The sequence below is a fragment of the Miscanthus floridulus genome, chromosome 18 (genome assembly GCF_019320115.1).
Source record: "Miscanthus floridulus cultivar M001 chromosome 18, ASM1932011v1, whole genome shotgun sequence".
In the NCBI taxonomy this organism is placed as follows: domain Eukaryota; kingdom Viridiplantae; phylum Streptophyta; class Magnoliopsida; order Poales; family Poaceae; genus Miscanthus; species Miscanthus floridulus.
In genome coordinates this window covers 74,991,116-75,010,750 of record NC_089597.1, presented here as the reverse complement: position 1 = coordinate 75,010,750, position 19,635 = coordinate 74,991,116, and the positions used below count along the sequence as shown (strand labels likewise).

The 19,635-nt window shown below is 46.6% G+C and overlaps 2 protein-coding genes across 2 annotated transcripts in view; one reads left to right on the top strand and one right to left on the bottom strand.

The window, feature by feature from the left end:
• Positions 1 to 1,232: 1,232 nt before the first annotated feature.
• Positions 1,233 to 6,355, top strand: LOC136521221 (uncharacterized). The gene is made up of 4 exons (XM_066514927.1): positions 1,233 to 2,507; positions 2,893 to 3,093; positions 4,560 to 4,643; positions 5,241 to 6,355. The coding sequence occupies exons 1-4, from the start codon at positions 2,391 to 2,393 to the stop codon at positions 5,907 to 5,909; spliced, it is 1,071 nt and encodes a 356-aa protein (XP_066371024.1). The 5' UTR covers positions 1,233 to 2,390; the 3' UTR covers positions 5,910 to 6,355.
• Positions 6,356 to 7,045: 690 nt separating this feature from the next.
• LOC136520673 (ubiquitin-conjugating enzyme E2 28-like) overlaps positions 7,046 to 19,635 on the bottom strand; it is a 30,084-nt gene continuing 17,494 nt past the window's right edge. Inside the window, exon 4 of the mRNA XM_066514286.1 lies at positions 7,046 to 7,124. Coding sequence (XP_066370383.1) covers positions 7,059 to 7,124 — 66 coding nt within the window. The 3' untranslated portion in view covers positions 7,046 to 7,058. The remainder of the gene's footprint in view (positions 7,125 to 19,635) is intronic.

Sequence of the window (19,635 nt, the reverse complement as noted above, 5' to 3'; positions counted from 1 at the left end):
ATTTTAAAATATAGGCATCATGGGTCTAGTTTTATAGATCTCATCATAAGAAATACAATGGTGCATATAAAACTAACAACAGACTAAGTATAAGAAAGTTATTATATTTTTAAAAGAATGAAAGCAAAACAAAAATGTATAGAGCAGCCTACCTCCATGTCTCATGAGGAGTTGCAGTGAAAACACTATCTCATGGTCTACACTCACATGCACTGGGCGGCAGGCCGGTCGTATGGCGTCAATCATGCAAACACTATCGAACGGTATACGCACGCATGCACTAGGCAGGCCTGGCCGCGTGAGCGCTGGTCACGCACTAGCGCAGAAGCGTGACGAGTCTGTCGCTTAGAGTTTCCAATAATAATTTATTTTAAAATAACTTATTCGATGGCTACTTTGAGTTCTCGATAACTAAGGTGATGTTTCGTTCAGCAAAATAAAGGGGACGTTTATGGAGATGATTCCCACCCGTATCAGTTGCAGGGGAATTGATTACGCCATGTGTTTGGTAAAACGGCAGTGGCGGGAACGGGTCGGAGGAGAGAACAGTAGAGCGCATGGGGAAGAGGGACGCGGCGCTCTTTTCTTCGCGAGTCTGCATGCGCGACTGCGACGGGACCGGATAGCGCCAGGAGACGAGGGGCAACCGTGTTGTATGGGGCTGGATCGGTTTACAGTGGCATCGGTTACGGGCTGGGCTAACGAAACACAATGCAACGCGATCTGTTACCGCTGTAAACTACTTACGGGCCAAAAACATCGAACGAAACAGCTCCTTTACGAGATCACAGTCACAATAACTCAGTAAGTCTCTCAAGTCGTATACATAGGATATTTAACTTTTTACTGTTATAATGAATGTCACATCTTTGATAGCATTTTTAAAATTACTTTTACATATTTACCACCAAAAGAAAACATTTGACTTATCATTTTCGTTAACCTGACACGTCAACTCGACTTAGGAGCATACACCGACCACAAAAAACGACGTTTTTGCCCATCATCTATTTCTTCCGTCTATGGTCTGGTTTAGTTCCCAAAATTTTTCACCCCAAACTATCACATCGAATCTTGCTGCACATACATGGAGTATTAAATATAGACGAAAAAAACTAATTGCACAGTTTGGTTGGAAATCGCGAGACGAATGTTTTAGAACTAATTAATCCATAATTAGCCATAAGTGCTACAGTAACTAACATGCGCTAATGATGGATTAATTAGGCTTAATAAATTCATCTTACAGTTTCCCGGCGAGCTATGTAATTAGCTTTTTTATCAGTATCCAAAACCCTTCCGACATCAAAACATCCCATATGACATCAAAATTTTTCATTTCGCGATCAAACACACCCCCATGTTCGTTCCCATGTTCGTTCCTGCCTCGAGCTCCGGCCATGGCCGACGATGGCCCTAATTACCTTTTTCTTTTCTACTCTTGGCGTCTTCTTCCTTGGAAATCTTCACGCAAGAGCCTGTACCGCAAGAGCTGGTCCCCATGCACGCACGCAAGAGCCTGTACCAGCTCACAGCCAGCTGTACTCGAGCGCACGCAAGAGGACGCCTGGCACCGCGCCGCGCGCTGGCCCCGTGCCGGCGGACGCGCTCGTTCCCGCGACGCCTGGAGGATGCCCCGGCGACTGCGGCCGCGCGTTGGCTCCGCGCCGGCGGCCGCGCCCGCCCTGGCCCCGCGCCGGAAGCCGCGCGCCCTGGCCCTGCGCCGGCGGACGCGCCTAGACCCCGCGCCGGCGGACGCGCCTTGACCTGCGCCGGCGGCTGTGTCGCGACCCTGCACCTCGGCAGCCGTGCCCCAGCCTTGTGTCCTCGATGGCTGCGCCCGCCCGCCTGGCCCCGCGCCGCGCGTGCCCCTGCGACCGAGCCCGTGGGAGGGTTTCGGGGCAAATCTGCCAGGGACCCAGGTCCGGGCCATGGCCGGAGCTTGAGCGAGGAAGGGATAGGGATCGAAGAAAGGGACGAGGGAAAAAATGTTATTTTTCGTGATCTGTCCTGTCCAGGTCGAGTTGACGTGCTACGTGAAAAAAAAAATAACAAAAATATATTAAATATTCTCTGTTGAGAGTAAATACGTAGGTGCAATTCTTACGAGAGGTGACATTCGGTAAAAAGTTAAATATCCTGCGCTGAGTATAGACCTACACACATTTTACCCTTCAAATTTTTTTAGTTGGTTATTTCAGAGAGGGCCTATCCGGGCTGCGCCTCTCCACGGCGGCGTGCGAAGCCGCGAGCAGACGCGAAGGGCGAAGAGAGCAGACGGATCAAGAGGCGAGGCTGGAGGTGAAAGCAAGCACAGCCTGGCCCGGAGCCGTCCGTCGTGGGTCGTGGCGCCTACTCCACCCCCACACAGTCCTGCCCCCACACCACCCATGTCCTCCGCCTCGTGCCTCGCCCCTCCCGCTCCAAGGTTCCGGGTTCGGCTCCCACCTCTCTCCGCCGCGAGGCCGTCACTCGGCTTCGGGCCTCGGTGTGCGGCTGCAGCGAAGGTACGTCTCTCTGTCACTCGATTCTACCTGCTTGCGCATATGGGTGGGTGGGTGGGTGGGGGACGGGGCAGCTAAACCTTCGTTCAGCAGTACATAATTTGGCCTCTTCTGTTGCTTGGATTTATTGAATTTTGCATTTCCCTGCTTAAATCTGGGCTTCAGACTTGCATTTTTGTTGCGCGTGCTGACTGATTACAGGTTGGAGTTCTGAATTGGTTAAAGAAACTCGTATACTGTGGTGATCAGTGTATCCAGTTCGTTCTAGGAACTGCAATGTTGCTCATCACCTGACTATGTTCTATGCTTAGTCAATCTGTTACTCCTGGGCCTTTTTTTGGTCTTGGAATAATCCGGAGCTTCTTTTCTCTTTCCTTTGAGCTTTTAGGTATGGACATTGTGGCACGTCACATGCTTCAGAAATGATCAGGATGGACCGACAACATCTGACGAAGGTGATGGCTTCAAGTATGCTGCCCAATCACAGAGCTCAGGTGGTGCAGAGGTGAAAGAGGAGGAGGTGAGTAGCTCAAATGAGGAGCAGGAGCAGAATTTCAAGGACGGGGATTGGTTCCTGCAACTGCAGAAGGCAAGTCTGATTTGCTTGACTTGTTTGTAATTTGTACTCTAGTAAATTTGGGCATGGAATGTACAACTTGGATGGGATGCTTGAGAGAAAAAGTATGGCCTCATTCTTTAGGATACAACAAAGCTAAAACTACTGCATAACTGGATTGTCGACTTATATTGCCTTGATTGTCTGATAATTTCATGTAAGAAACTGAAATGAAAACTATTGGTCATAATTATAAAACTGCTATAGAATTTGTTACAACTGTTCATATGGCAATTTGCATGCTGTGTTAAATTGTAACTATTAATCAGGACATATGCAAATTTGTATGTGTTTATATATTAGCACCGATAGCAGCATTTGGCCACCCAACACAACAATTGTTTCTATTCCTAGGTGTTTAACTGACCAAACATCATACTTGTAATGATATGAGAATTGGGAGTGTTATTGGGTTTTGATGGAACTTAATTGAAAATTATACTAAACTGCACTGATAGAAATAAATAACTGAATTGACAGATAAATAACTTCAGTTATCTAGCTTAGAGCATCTCCAAGAGTCTTTTTAAAGCTCACTCTCTAAATCATCATTTGGAAAGTCATTTGCATAAAAGTCGTTTTTTATATTCTTTCACTCTCCAACAGCTTTTCTATATCTTGTGTGCGCTCTAAAGAGCCCTTCTTGCTTTCTATGTTTGACTAGCGAGAAATCCGGAATAGATGAGGGCTATATTTGGCTAGCCAATTAAAGAAGCTATTGGAGGTTATTTTTTCACCAAAATCTCTATTCCTAACAATTATGAATGATTTAGAGAGTCTTGGAGTTGCTCTTATGATGGATATTCACTATCCAGGTCTTATAACACTTCCAAACAGAACAAAATATGGGCTTAATATAAGCTTTCTAGCATCTCTGACTCTGTAGTGCCATTTGTATGCACAATGTCCTGGATGTTTCATTATAAGGCATATAAAGTATGAAGAGTTAGAAAATGTTCTGCCATGCATGTGGTTCAGTCCCGGGAAGTTGCTTTAATTGAAACAAAAAGTTCAATTTTTTAGAGATAACAGAAAATAGTTTCAAAAGGCAGCTTTTATCCTATGATTTGTCTACCTGTTATTATCAACCATTTAAATACATGTAACAGATCAATTTTCGCTTAGCTGTGTTTGGTTATGTTTATATGAGGTTTTAATGAACATCTGGGATGACCATTTTAATGTTTAGGACAGAAGTAAGTACTGTGGATATAAATTTGCAAGACAACTTTGTGCATTATGCTACACTTTACTGCCAAGCTCTTTAGGTTGGCATCTTGCATGCGTTTTACTAGTAAATCTAAATTGTACTAAAAGGCCAAACACTAGATACCATTAAAAGTTTTACTGCTCTACTATGTATTTTGCTTCTTGGAGGAATATAAGTGTTTGGGTATTTTCATTGTCTGGTCAATGAGAATTCTCTATTTGTGTTTCAGATAAAAGAAAATTTACTGGGCAGAATAGTAAGATTTCAGACAGAACGCTGGACAGTACCTTGGACTGGACAAACCATTGCTCAGGTTAGTTCTTCCATCCATCTTCTGAGGTGACGCTAATGCTCAGTTGCAGCTTCATTTTCTAAGGCTGAATGACATGTTTTATACGTTACTTTTCCATCGATTGTTGGCAGACTGCTGAAATTTGAAAGATGCAATGTACTGTCAGTGTGGGTCCATAGTTTCTTTGTAGTCTTAAACCTATATAGCTATGCATTTTGTAGACTTTAGCAGTAATTATAGCATGTTTCTATTTGTATTTTATATTTTACACAGCACACTTGAGGATTTTGCCAACCTGAACTTTGTGGGGACTAAAAGGCTTCGCTGTTTGTCATACAGTTCAAATGAGAATTTTATACATTTATCTCTGTTTTAGTTATGGTATATCTTCTCCCTCATATATATGCTAGCAAGATTTATACACAAAAGAAATGAATGATGGATGGCATCATTGAGGCCTAGTTTCACATATGGGGAATGCTTAGTTGTTGATCATCCGACTTAAGTAGGTAGTTAAATCAGAAGTGTTCATCAAATCTAATGATCGCTTAGGATCTTAGCACTTCACTTGAAATGTGCTATAAGAAGAACTGACACATTTGTAATTTATGAATGCAGGTCATGATTTTATGGATTGCCACATTTTGGTTTGTGGGTTCCTGGATAGTGCCATTCTTGGCTCATGCTGCTGGGTTTAGCAAGGAAACATTGACGCACAGAGGCCAGGCACTATATAGTCTCTTGACAGACATAACAGAAGGCCTTGCTGGGATTGCAATCCTTCACCAATGCCTTGGTAGATTCCGGCCTCTTCCTCCAGGCTGGTTTGAGTTCAATTTGAAGGGCAAATGGCATTTAGATGTAGCATTTGGGTGCCTGTTATTCCCATTAGTCAATCTGCTGTCTCACATAAACATCAGCATAGTTCCAATGTCACCAGGTCCAGTTGTCGGGGTTTCCAGTGTAGAACAGTCCATTGTGGCACGTGATCCAGTGGCAATGGCTCTGTATGCAGTGGTAGTCACCGTATGTGCACCTATATGGGAAGAAATTGTGTTCCGAGGATTCCTTCTCCCATCTCTAACACGGTACATGCCACTTCCATGGTCGATTCTAGCAAGTGCTGCTGCTTTCGCACTCGCTCACTTCAATGCCCAGAGGGTGATGCCTTTAGTGTTTCTTGGAGTGGTGATGGGAGGGGTCTTTGCAACATCGCGCAACCTACTGGCATCGATGGTGCTGCATAGCTTGTGGAATGGCTTTGTGTTCTTGGATTTGATGAAATGAGCTGAGCTGGTATTACTGTTTCAGTTCAAACTTGGACATATCTGCTGGAGCCTCGTCTGAAAATGTTTTGGTGTAACATGGACAGGATTGATTCTATTCTTTTATGGATAAAAACAAGTCATTTAATGCAGCGGCGAAATAGAAGAAATCATGTAGTCTGAAGCGAAGAGGGAACAGTTAGTGCAGGAAAATAGACAACAGAAGAAATGTTTTTTGAGAATTTTATGTAGATGATTAATCACTGCAGCCTTAGGACCTGTACCCAGCTTCCAGAAGCATCTGCCACATTTTTGTAAATTACATACGCGGGAAAATAATTGTCTCGTCGTGTATAGAATTCCCCGTCCATATTGTTAAGGAAATATATGATTTCCTGTCATCCAATGCCATGACTTGAACGCCTGAATGGCTGTATGCTTCGGATGTACGTATGTACTTGCATCGATCTTTTCTGTACAGTGGGGATCAATAAACTTCACGTTCTAAACTGTGCACAAGTTATCCAACAGAATTGAAATGGGCACCGCCAATCTTGAGTCTGGTGATAGCATGGGTTTGTGCTGCCCTGAGTTCCTCTCTGCGGCTACCTCCTTGCTAGATGGATACCTGAAGCGCCATGAGGCTCTTTAATTATTTATTACACCTACCACTAGAATTATTGTTTTTGACATGGAACATGCCTTCCTCCGAATGATGCCGAGATTTTATAGGGTTGTCTGTTGGGCAGAAAAAACAGTTATGAGAAGCGAAATCAAGACAAGGGTGATTGGGTAGCAAGCTATCATCCACCTAGATGGAACGGAGATACACTGAGAAAGCTTTTGGTTCAGGGAAATGTAACGCAATACTGAGGGAATCGTAATGCGATACATGTGTAGGGCCGGATATCGAGCCTGCTCGGCTGGGCTCGGTTTAGCTCCTCTCATTAATATTACGAGCTAGAGGAGTAGCTCAGCTCAGCTCATTTAGCTCGTGAGCTATTAAAAAAATAGGGCACACTTGTTTATAATGTTTATGCCATAATAATTTCAGAAGGTGATGTCCACCATTATGCAACCATACATGATTAATACATATCAGGTTCATAAAAAGTATCAACGAGGCAACATAGCTGGTCCATCTATGATCCATGTAGTTTCAGCATATTTGCTAGTTGCTTGCCACCATAGACTTAGGAAAGTCCATAAATTCAATGTCAGCATCATCATCTTTTCCCTAGAAAACAATCCATAAATCAATATTTAAGTACCACAATAATTATAAAATTAAAATTCATATGAAACAACTGAAAATAAGGATTAGATATCAATAGAATAGGTGGACACTTCTAGATCAGCGTCATCATCTTCTGGATTCATGGTCGTGGGCTGATAGGCCTTAGCTCGTTTGAGCTCTTGAGCAGCGCGCGAGCTGGCTCGTTAAAACAGCGACCTAGATTTCCAGCTTAGCCGAGCCGAGCCGAACACGAGTCGAGCGAGTTAGCGAGCAGCGAGTTTATAAGAATGAAAGAATTCACAAACACTATCTCAATTCGACCTAAATGTTAATACCATGTGAAAGAATTCAAGGAAAATGCTACGTGATATTACCATCTCATAGTAAAAGTTCATCGGTACTATGTATACAAGTTTATAAGAATGATAATAAAAGAGATTAAAATTTTCTTCGAAAGTATCGGGGACCAATACTAGGGTATCCAAAGAGGAGGAGCTAATAACCATCAACATTGACTCATCCGAGCAGTCAGGAGCATGACTACAGCTCCAACCGACCCCCAGGTACGCAAGCTCCGCCTCGCTCGACCTCTGGGGATGGGCTCCGCCTCGCCCAACCTCTGAGGGCGGGTTCCGCCTCGCCCGACCTCTGAGGGCGGGCTCTGCCTCGCCCGGCCTCTGAGAGCGCGCTTCGCCTCGCCCGACCTCTGGGGGCGAGCTCCGCCTCGACCGATCCTGAGGCCGGAGGATCGCCCGACGGAGAACCATACCGCCGCCAACCACTCCAGGTCAAAACAAATAGGCCTTGGTCAAAGCTCTGACATCAGAGAGTTGACCGGCACGCCCTGATATAACCCGTGGCCGTGACGGGCCATACCTAGCGATTCACATCAGGAACAGCGTCGGGCGTACCAGTGCTGTTCTACCTAACCCTCGTACGAGCACTGACCGGCGCGTCAGTTCACCACGACGTCCGCTAGGACGGAGTGGAGCGCCATGACCGGGAGACAATGCCTGCACATGGCGCCAGTGACGGACAGGGCCACGACGTGGAGCTGTCCCTGTTGACGTCTACAGGGTTGGCGAGACCCGCGTGAAGGAAAAGAAGGACCCGACGATCATGGAGGAGGTCTTCTCTTTCTCATTCTCCTCTTTTCCCTTCACTGTAACCCATGTTTTCCCTTGGCCTATAAAAAGGAAAGCACGGCGTCCCATAAAGGATACTCGAACCCAACGAACCTCGAACCGATCAGAACACACAAGCACATAGCCGGGAAGCAATCGAGCTCTCTGCACCCGTTCGCTTCTCTCACCAGAGACTTGGGACATGTCCCTCTCTTGACCATTTGTAACCCCTACTACGAACTTTCAGTGCTAGTAACATGAGCAGTAGCAACAAACTAGACGTAGGGACATTCTACCCGAACCAATATAAACCTCGTGTCCTCTTAGCACACCATCCGAGCCAGAGGAGCAATATTAGAAATTTACTAGTCGGTGGCAACTCGAAACACCGACAGTTAGCGCGCTAGGTAGGGGCCTTTTGCGCGTCTCGACATGCACACAAGGCCTCGGATGGCTAGTCGCAATGTTAGCTGGGTCTCGGTGGAAGGAGAGATGGCGCAGGCTCTTGCCACCGTCCAACCACTCCACTTGTCCAGCCTCGACGCTATCGCCGAGGTGCTTAAGGAGCTACAGCTGCAGGCACCAGAGGCCTGCGCCCCCGGGAGCGGCCAGCTCCATGGCTTTGACTACGGCAGGTTAGAGTGCCAGGTCGACGCCTTCCTGGGACCCCGACTATCCCAGGAGGGCCTGTGCTACCTCACCTTCTCGTTCGCCAATGTCATGGCGTAGCTTGCAGGAGGAGAGCCTCTCTCCCTAGAATACCTCATTCGGAGCGCCCCGACAGCGCTCCCATTCGTTCTCCACAACACCGTAGAGACTGATGGCCACCTTGCGGCATAATGCACGCCTCCATCCCCCACGAACGACAGGTTCGTGGGGGTGATCGAATATGTCATGGAATCTTTTCACGACCTCCTCGCGAGAGAAATGGAGTCGCCCTCCACCTCTGACTCCAACAGGGGGAGCCGTCACCCTTCTCGTGAGTGTTTCATGGTAGGTACCCCCGAGGGACACGTCGGAAGCATCCACAAGGAAGAGGCTACCCCAACGAATGACCTCGACGACGAAGTCAAGAGGGATGCACGGGCCCCACCACGCCTGTGGGTGGAGCAGCTGAAGGCCCGACACCAAGAGCTCGAGGAAGCGCGACTCTAGCTCGAGCAGGAACATGTGGAGCTCGAGCGAGAGATCGAGCACCATAGAGATGGTGGGCGCACGTGCCATGGCCCCGCGACATGAACCGAAGGATCATCGAGGACGATGAAGCGCTCCCACACTTCGCCCGGGCCAGCCAGAACATTGCTGCTGTGGCCACCTTGCTCCAGGGGGCTTCTGAGACCCACGATGCCCAAAGACCATCGAGCCCATCATGAGATTCACACGCTACTCGAGCATGCGGTGGCATAGTCGGCCGGGAGCTCACTGTCTCGGTGACGCGAGCTCGACGCCAGCCAACGCACACCCTCAGAGCGACCCGACAAGGACGCGTCAGTCCACCAGGCACCATAAGGCGGCAGGGTGCGCACCGTGGTCTCGGTACATCAGCGTCTCGGCCGCAACCATGACGCGTGTGACACCCTCGACACCCGTAGGCATGTCCATGGCGATCCGAGGGAGGGAGCTAGTCACGGCTACCACCCTTGTCGTGGTGGGCGCTAAGACAGCGATGAGGACCAAAGCCCAAGCCCTAGCCTACCAGGACCTCAGGCCTTCGGTCGACACATCCTCAACGCCGCCATCCCACCACGGTACCGACCACCAACCAACATCCCAAAATAATCTAGGGAAACGAACCTCAGACTATGGCTCAAGGATTATCAGCTTGCTTGCCAAGCCGATGGAGTGGATAATGATGATTTCATTATTCGCAACCTTCCATTGTTCCTGGCCGATTCGGCGCGAACATGGTTGAAACACCTTTCGCCCAACAAAATCCAAAGTTGGGCGAACCTGAAAGAGATCTTCATGGGAAACTTCTAGGGCACGTACAATCATCCTAGGAACCCATGGGATCTCAAAAATTGCTAGCAGAAGGCCGAGGAAACCCTTTGGGGGTACATCCAGCGCTTCTCTAGGCAGTGCAATGAGATGCCTAACGTCGCTGATGCTGTCATAGGAGCTTTTCCTATCTAGGACCACTTGCGAGTCCCTGGTCCATAAGCTAGGACATAAGGACCTGTGCAACCACCAAGGGGCTCCTCGACATCACCTAGCAGCCATGCCTCGGGCGAGGAGGCGGTCAAACCGATCTTTGACTACCTCAAAGGCAAGGCGAAGTGGGATGAGGATGCCGATGAAGGTGCCTCCAACCATCCCATCAAGAAGAAGAACAAGCTAGCGGCGTGAGGGCTCGCTCGTGGCCGCTGTCGACAGCAAAGGGGGTCGGAAGCCCACCGAGGGTACCCTGATCCACTTTGAGGAGCTGCTCGAAGGGCCATGCCCTGAACCACTCTTTCCCCATCGAGCACCTATACAAGGACTACGACCTCTTGAAGCAGTTCTTGTCTAGAGGCTCCAACAAGGGGGAGCATAGGAAGGAGCCCTAGCTAGATGAAACACACAACATCAGCCCTCCTCTGCTCGGCCAAGTACTAGCAAGCGTTGTGTCTGGTACCACAACCATCGAGTGCAGGGTCGGGCCTCCAACATTGGGGACCTAGTGCTCCAACTCGTCTAGAGCAACAAGAACCTCCATAAGCTCTCTCTGCCATGCGAGGGGCCATACGTCATTGCGGAGGTGCTCCAACCAGGCGCCTACAAGCTCAAGGCCATCGACAGTGAAGTTTTTGTCAATGCCTGGAACATCGAATAGCTACGTCGCTTTTACCCTTAATATACGCACACTTTCTCTTATCAGTTTCACTATCAATTCCCTGATCTTTAGGTGATGCCCGACCCCAGCAACGACAAAGAGTTAGGTCTCACTTGGGGGCTAATAAGAGCATATCTATCCAGTAGATAGTCTCTACGTCCGACCCTTTCTCATGATTAAGACCCAGAAGCAAAGTTTGTAGAAACAAACACTGAGTAAAACTGGTCGGACTATGAGAAACCTATTGCTCGGTGGCTTCGATGTCTTTGCTCACCAGCGTAATCAGAGTTTTTTTTCTGTGCCCTAGGCTTTTTGGCCTTAGCCACGGAAAGAGTCGGTACACGTTTAAGAGTCTATCTGCCTAGCAAACATTCTTTGTGCCCGACCCTCTCTCACGTTGAGACCTAGAAGCTAGGGTTGTGGAAACGAACACTGGGTAAAACTGGTTGGACTACAAGAAACATATGCCTTGGCGGCTACGACATTTTTACTCACCAGCATGATCAGAGTTTGTTCACCCGCACCCTAGGCTTTATGGCCTTAACGATAGAAGGGGTCGTAACACACTAACCTTTTTATTCAAAAGGGGAGAAGGGCTAAAAAACTGTTTGGCCATAACAAAATCTAAGAGCATGTCTATTTATTACAAGTTCATTGCCTACCTTATTTGCCTAACTAAGTTTTTGGGAGGGATGTTCTCATCCCCTATATCCGCAGGTAACTCCTATCCCAGCGGGTAAAACAAGTCAATCGGATGGCTTTGGCTGCTGCCGAGAGATGGGTAGGGAGCAGCAGGATACCCCACGTGGGTTATGCCGACCCCAGTCATGAATGATGGACCCAGATTCTGCTCAAACATATCTGGTAAAAGCTCCCCGAAACCCATCACTTGTGCCATCAAGGTAGGTCCTACGCCAGCAGGTCACCCTTAATTTGTGCACAGTTTTCTCTTATCAATTTTGCTATCGAGCCCCCGAACCCTAGCAACGACAAGGGGCTGGTCAGGCCTCACTTGAGGGCTAGCAAGAGTATCTATTCGCTAGAGATTCTTTATGCCCGACCCTGTCTCATGATAAAAAACTAGAAGCGAGGTGTGCGGAAACAAACTTTGAGTAAAACTGGTCGGACTGCAAGAAACCTATGCCCCAGCGGCTATGGCATTTTTGCTCACCTAGTGTGATCAGAATTTTTATCCCTGTACCCCTGAGCTTTAGCCTCCTGCCTTCAAGTCGCCTAAAGTTTGGAGGGGCCCACCTATGGAATCTCCATCGAGGAGAGGCTAGCAGGTCGCCTAAAGTCGATTGGATGGCTCCTGACCACTGCCAAGAGATGGGTAGGGAGCAGCGAGATGTCCCATGCTAGGTCACGAATGATGGACCCAGGACCCCACACAGACATATCTGGTTAGAGCTCCCCGAAGCCGTCACTCGAGCCATCGAGGTAACTTGACCAACCCCCACTTTACTTTCTAGTACATGAGCATTCATTCATCCATTCTCATGCATGCATTCATACATTCATCCATACATCCATCTCATACATCCAAGCATTGTATATGCAATTGCTGCATCACAATACTTCGCGTCGTGTCACGAAGCAGGTAGTCGTCTCATTCGACATGAGCGGCGACCGACCAAGGTTCGAAGGCTGGTCCAGTGAAGGGCTCGAGGACTACCTCGTGTCAACCATAGTTAGGGGAGAAAAACATAGATGAGCCCCAGCAGGCCTTGCCTGACCCCTGCTCAGAAGTGAACAGGGACTTCTAGGACCTTTCTCGTTCGATCCTAACCTCGAGCCAAGCCCTACATAATCTCCATCGAGGAGAGGCCAGCGGGCCACCTGAGTCGCTCTCTAGAGTGACATGGGCATCTGCTGGGAGGCGGGTTAAGGAGCAGTGGAATGACACATGAGGGCTATGCTGACCCGTCAGCGAGTGACGGACCCGAATTCCACTCGGATATGCTTGTTAGTGAGCTCGCCAAGCACGACACTCGAGCCATCGAGGCAAGTGTCGTTAGCTTAGACCCTTCGATTGCAAAAATCATAGATGGGGTGATGCATGAAACACGGCCAACCCCCATCGAGCCCCACGGGGCTCGGGGGCTCAAGCCGCCCGACCTAAACTCAGGAATCCACTTGACCGGGGCTCAAAGGCCAGCTCACAAAGGGCTCGAGGCTACCTCACATCGAATAGAGCCATGGGAGAAAATGTAGATGAGCCCTAGCAGCCTTTTCCTGATCCACTCAGAAGCGGACAGAGTCATCTTGACCTTTTCGTTCGATCCTAACCTCAAGCCGAGCCCATAGAATCTCCATCGAGGAGAGGTCAGCGGGCCACCTGAGTCGCTCTCCGGAGCAACACGAGCATCTGCTGGGAGGTGAGTTAAGGAGCAATAGAATGCCTCAAGAGGGCTAGGATGACCCTGTCATGAACGACGTGTAACACCCTAGGTGTTAGCCTTGCACAATTTGACTTGCATAGCATGAGCATGAGCACCAAGCATTCATATTTAAGTTTTTACATTTGAAACATATGAAACATGCTTGTTATTTTATGTTTCTTTGTATATATGCATATGATCATGAGTGAATACATGTAAATGGTTGATGTGAGTCACTAAAACATATTAGCTACACTTAGGTTAACAAATGGAACATTGTTCATGAAAGTCACCTTTCATGATCAAGTACTTAAGTGATGTTATATGTGTTGACCTGGATAGTCCTATGTGTGACCAATGCATGAAATGAGTGCGTGACCATACAAATAGCTTAAACATGTTTAGAAGATCATGATGAACAACTTTGGTATTCATGGTTAGGGGTAATTTGGTCACTAAGCCATAGTTGAGTGTATACCATCATTTGAATGTAGCATGTTTGACCAAGTTTGAACTATGTGCTAGAGACCTTGCATGGAGGTGGTCACTAAAGCAAAGTTGTAGTATTTGGCAAGAGGAACTACTTTTGTTTTTGGGTCATTGACTATTTTAGCTCCTAACATGCTTGAATTAGGCTCACAAGAATCATCAAATCCTTGTTTTTAGCACTTAGCAACTTTTTCTAAGTTTTAAACCCTGACAGTGCTGACAGCCCTAACTTTGGGATGACATAACTTGAGATTGGTTGAGATTCAGGGCTTGAGTTCTAAACAACAATTGGAGCTGGTACATCGTGCTTCAACATTGGTTTAGGAAATTTTAGCTAACAGTCCATGGATTTGGAGATTTCTTCGCTACAAACCACGCTGTCAGGCCGAAATCATGAGCATTGATGACTAAATCAAATGGCTGTCAGTGGCCGACCGATGCTAGAACAGGGCTGTCGTGTGGAGCCAAAAGCGAGCGGTGCGTCGCCGGCGCCCTACCCAGCGTGGCCACGATGGGCCAGCGCGCACTACAACAAGCCCCGCACCCGTTGCTCCATCTCCGCGCTCTCCATTTTTGTTTTTGGCCTCCTCCTTCACCTTAGTGTAGCCACCGCAGTAGCCGCCGTTGCCACTGCCGTCGCAGCTGCTCCGTCGAGCTCGCCCACGCTCACCGTCGCCCCATTCTCCAATCGGCCGTGCTCGCAGCTCCGCCTCACCCTTCTCCACCGTTTCCACCTTGCAGCGCCCGCAATCGTGCCTTAGGTAAGCCGCTGTTCGTGTTGCGCCATCGCGGGTACGCCTTCGTCGGAGCACCGCCATGGTCACTGTCGTGGCCATGCTCTGTCGGAGCACCTCCAGCCGCCTAGGTCGCCTAGACATAGTCGCATGGTCGCCGTGGTTCTGTAGAGCACTTCATCGGGCTTCGCCATGGCCGGTGACGGCCGGCACAGCGTAGAGCAGCGCCGCCGTGCTGCCATGGCCGGCGACAAGCAAGCTCCGCCACACCTGCACGGCCACCACCTAGACCATCCGACGTGGTTTGAGTAGTAGATCATGTTGGCACCCTTGGCTTCACCGAAAAGCTCTTCGGCGATGAGCCGTGGCCAACCCGCATTGAAGCAGCGCCACTGCCCTGCTTTGTTTCACTGACTTGTAGGGCCGACTGACCAGTGGGTCCCCGTTGTCAGTGACTCAGTTCAGAAAGCTAGTCCATTTATTCCTATTTTTGTGTGTAAATTTGGAAATTGATAAGTTGAGCTATAGAGAACCAAAATTTGTGAACCAAATTTTGTAGTGTTCCTTAGGAAGTGTAGTATTTGTGAAAAATATGATATTAGCATTTGTAGTAGAATTTCTAGAAGATTTAAAATGAAACTTGAAATGTATTTTTAAATGTATGTAAACATGTTTATTTTATATCTAGAGTTCCTATGCTCCAAAAATTATGAAATTTATGTGGTGAGCTATTCTTGACAAGTATAAGCTTTGGTAAAAATTTGAGAGTCAGTGCATGTATTGATTTGTAGTTATAGATTTTCCTTTTATAATTAGGTGATCCTTGTATGGATTTTTATAAATTATTTATGAAGTCAATATTCATGAAATTTGTTGGAGATTGTCCTAGTACCATATGAATGCTAAGAAAAATATAAAATCTGTTGCTTGACACTTTTCACTAGGGTTTTCTATTTATGCTATTTTAAGCCTTTTTGCTTTGTCATTTTTGTGTAGGGTGTTTTACTTGCTAAAATGGAATGAAACTTTTACAGTAGTCTATTGGTAGCACTAGTAAGCCACTGTAAATTTCTAAGAATTTATGATGTGCATTAATATATGTTTATTATTTAACCTAAGTATCTAAATAAAATAATAAAGGCATTTAAGTAAATAGTTTGGGATTGGACATTATGATTTCTTGAGTTCATTTGATGTCCTTGAACTGTTGGTATACTTGTTGAAGTTAGATCTGGAAAGTTTATATGCAATAGAAATATCGTTGCTTTATAATTTGGGTGAAAAGGGTTTTCAGATAGATTCTGTGATTTGGTATGTTGCATAGAAAAAATAATGTTTGCTGTAAAAATGGTTAATAACAAAGTTGTAGATAACTTCTTGATTTATCTTGTGTTAAAATTTTAGAGCAATAGGCCATAGGGTTTAGGAGTTATAGCTGTTTAAATTTAGTATCCCGAAATGCTTGCTCCCTGGAATTTCTGGACAACACTTGATTGATTGTCTGTTTTGGTTAAGATAAATTGTGAATTAGCTTTTGGTGATTAAATAAGAGCTGTAGACAATTTTATGAGCTTTCCAAAAAGTCTAAGATCACAGCATTTGGATAAGTAGAACTTCAGTTATGAGTAAAAGGAGTAGCTGCTGTTTTGTAGTATAGTAAATGAATTGTTGAAGTGTTTGATTTAGTAATTAAGAAGAGATATGCACATACTTAGTAAAATGTGATACATTTGTTATTACTTTAACAACATGCTATTAAGAATACTTACAAAGATGCATTCTTCATGTAGCATCATATTATACTTGTCGGCATATATGCATTCGCAATATCTTATGCCATATTCATGCATCTAGGATCGACGGAAGAGATAACGTTGCTAGAGTTCAACGAAGGAGAGGAAGAGGATCAGCAGGAGATTCCTCAAGCCGCAGCTCCTGAAGAAGAGGAGCAGATCCCTGAAGAGCTTCTGGAGTGCCCCGATCACCGCCCCACTTCCTTTCTGAAAGGCAAGCCCCAGAGCATTCTAAGTCTCCCAGTATTTTACAAAATATTACTCAAGTCCTTATGATTGATGCATTAGGTTATAAGAGTTGATTGGAACCACTTGATACATATAAATTCCTTGTCTAGATATATACACCTTTAACCCTATATACGTCCAGGATTGAATATATGCTTAGCCATGCTTAGACCGGTAGAAGTCGGGTGATTTCCTGTCACCTACGAGATATAGGAGGATACCGAAATACGGTTGGCTATATTTGCTATCATGGAATAGAACCATGGGGTAAAAGGAAATCAAGACCGGGTGGAGTCTATGTGTAGGTTGGCTCATGTGATTCCGTCTGTGCCGATCAAGGATCGTACCGTTGTTGGAACTTCTAACAAGATTGAACGCATGCCTATCACTTAGCTGGCCGAATAACTCGTTCTGACCGCGAAGCCGAGTAGCTCAACTTAGGCCGAGCCCCATTCTATTGTGTGCTCCTTGCGGGGAGCCAGATTGAGCCCAAGGGCAGGCTAGGCCTGAATGTCCTAGCATTTGGTGTCCCCGATTGTACAGCGCCGTACGAACCCGCGAAATGTGTACCTGAGTTGTACCAAAGGTGACCTAAGGTGACCGTTGATCAGGTCTACCTGGGTTTGTGTTAGGAATAAATTCCTAGCTGGTTGAAATCGATTCGAATCGCCGTCTCTCCCGGATAGTGAGAAACTTAGCTAGCTCCAGCATCGTAGTAACTGTATTATGGAACATGATGGTTCGAATGAACATGGATTTACAATACCGGCTATGGTTACTAGTGTATGCTCTTAAAATGATAAACCACATGTTTGGCACATGTAGTTGCTAATTTAGAGATAGATAGTCATAATTAACTTGGTAACCAAATTATAATTGTATAATTGATTTAATCACTTTTTATGCAAAATGTTGTCAAGCTATCTCCATTTATACAGCCTTGCATAATCCTTAGAGTCATTTTATTTCTGGTTTATGATGGGTAAGTCTAGCTGAGTACCTTCTCATACTCAGGGTTTATTTCCCATTGTTGCAGATGGCATTGTGTATCATGATTATTGCAAGAGTTGCTTCTATCCCGCTGTGGATGAGGAGTAAGCCTTGGGTAGGCTTCTTTATTAATCCCTCTACATGCTTTTGTGGACTATGATTGTATGTTGGCACTGTATCAAACTATGTTGGCAAATGCTACTTTCAAACTTAATTTACTTTCGCTTTTATCTATAAAACTTGGTTTGTAATAACTTTGTTTCATACTCTGATGATAGAAATATATCTGTGAACTTTATGTAAGATGTGACATGTATGTTGAATCATGTACAATCTTGGTTGTTGTTGTAAATCATTTATCAAGACCCATCGTGGTACTTGATGGACTACCGGGTTTATTGGGTTCAAGTATGACAGTGCGACTACTTGCAGGCTACCATTGTACTTGTACTTTTATAAATTGGTCGGTTCTATGACATGACGGACCTGGATTGCACTCGAACATGCCCGATAGCGAGCTCATCGAGTGCGTCACTCGAGGCATCGAGGCAAGTGACGTTAGCTTAACCCCTCTGGTTGTGCAAACCGTGGATGGGGCAACAATCACAAAGATGAGCCGACCCTCAACTAGACCCCTGCTACATGCGAGGGCTCAAGGAAAGTTGGACTCACAAGGAGACCAAACACGCGGTCATAGAATAATGGCTCAGATCCTAGGGAGGGGGTACGCACGAAAACAAGATACGCTTTCTCCTACTAGTTTCGCCATCCTCTCCTTGATCTTTAGTGACACCTGATGCTAGCAATGGCAAGGGGTTAGGTCTCACTCGAGGGCTGATAAGGGTATACATACACCCTTTCTGAAATAGTCACCGCGCCAGACTCCCTTCCTCACATTAAACCTAGTAGCAAGGTCTACAGAAACGAACGACTGAGCAAGGTTGGTCGGACTGTGAGAAACCTATGCCTCAGCGGCTATGGCACTCTTGCTTACTAGCGTGATCAGAGTTTCCCTCCTACACCTCAAGTTCTACGATCTTAACAAACGGAAGGGTCGAAACACATGAACCCCTTTTCACACATAAAAAGGGAGGAAAAACAAATCCGTTCGTACCAAAACAAAAGAACAGACTTGGTCAAACGAAACAAAATAACAAGTTTGTTTAAATGATACACAAGGGTCGGCACTTGTCCATTGATTACAAGAATGATCGACTGACCTATTGAACTAATAAACCCCTCCAAGGGAGAACTATGCCTTTGATCCTATCCATCAGGTCCTGTGAAAGGGGAGCCATCGCCGCTTCCATCTCCTCTAGCTCATGGACTTCATAGCCAGGCGTGAAGCCATGGCTCATCGTCTCTAGATCGATGTTGTCCCCATAGTGAGAATGAGTAATCACAAAGGATTGATTGACCCTGGCATAAAGGGCATTCCTCTTGAGCTGGCGCACCCGCGCCATGATCTTGATGGCATGAGCCATGAGCGAACTGGTCTCCTTCGATCGCACCACCTCAAGGTCATTGCACACCGATCTAAGGGTGACGCTTAGGATACCAAGCTCATCACTCTCCATCTGAAGATTCCTCCTTGCCTCAGCAAGGTCCATGGCTAGCCCGATAGAAATGATTTTGGCCTCAAGCTTCAGGGTCATCGTGTTTCCAAGGTCAGCCTAGAGGGAGCCGACCTTCTACTGTGTGTCATCGTGCTCTAGGCAGGCCTAGTCACACTCTCAGTAGGCTTGGTTACACTCCTCGTGAGCCATGCCGCGTTCCAAGCGGAGCCTCTCTGTGGTTTGGAGGAGCTCATCTTGCTCCTTGTGCAATTGAGTGACCACCATAGCATCTAGGCTCACCTTCTTCTCTAGGACCACGAGCTTCTCCTCGACCCCCAGCTTTAGCTCCCTTTCCTTGTCAACCTCGGCCAGAAGGTCGAGGATCCACTGGCAAGTCTCGGCAT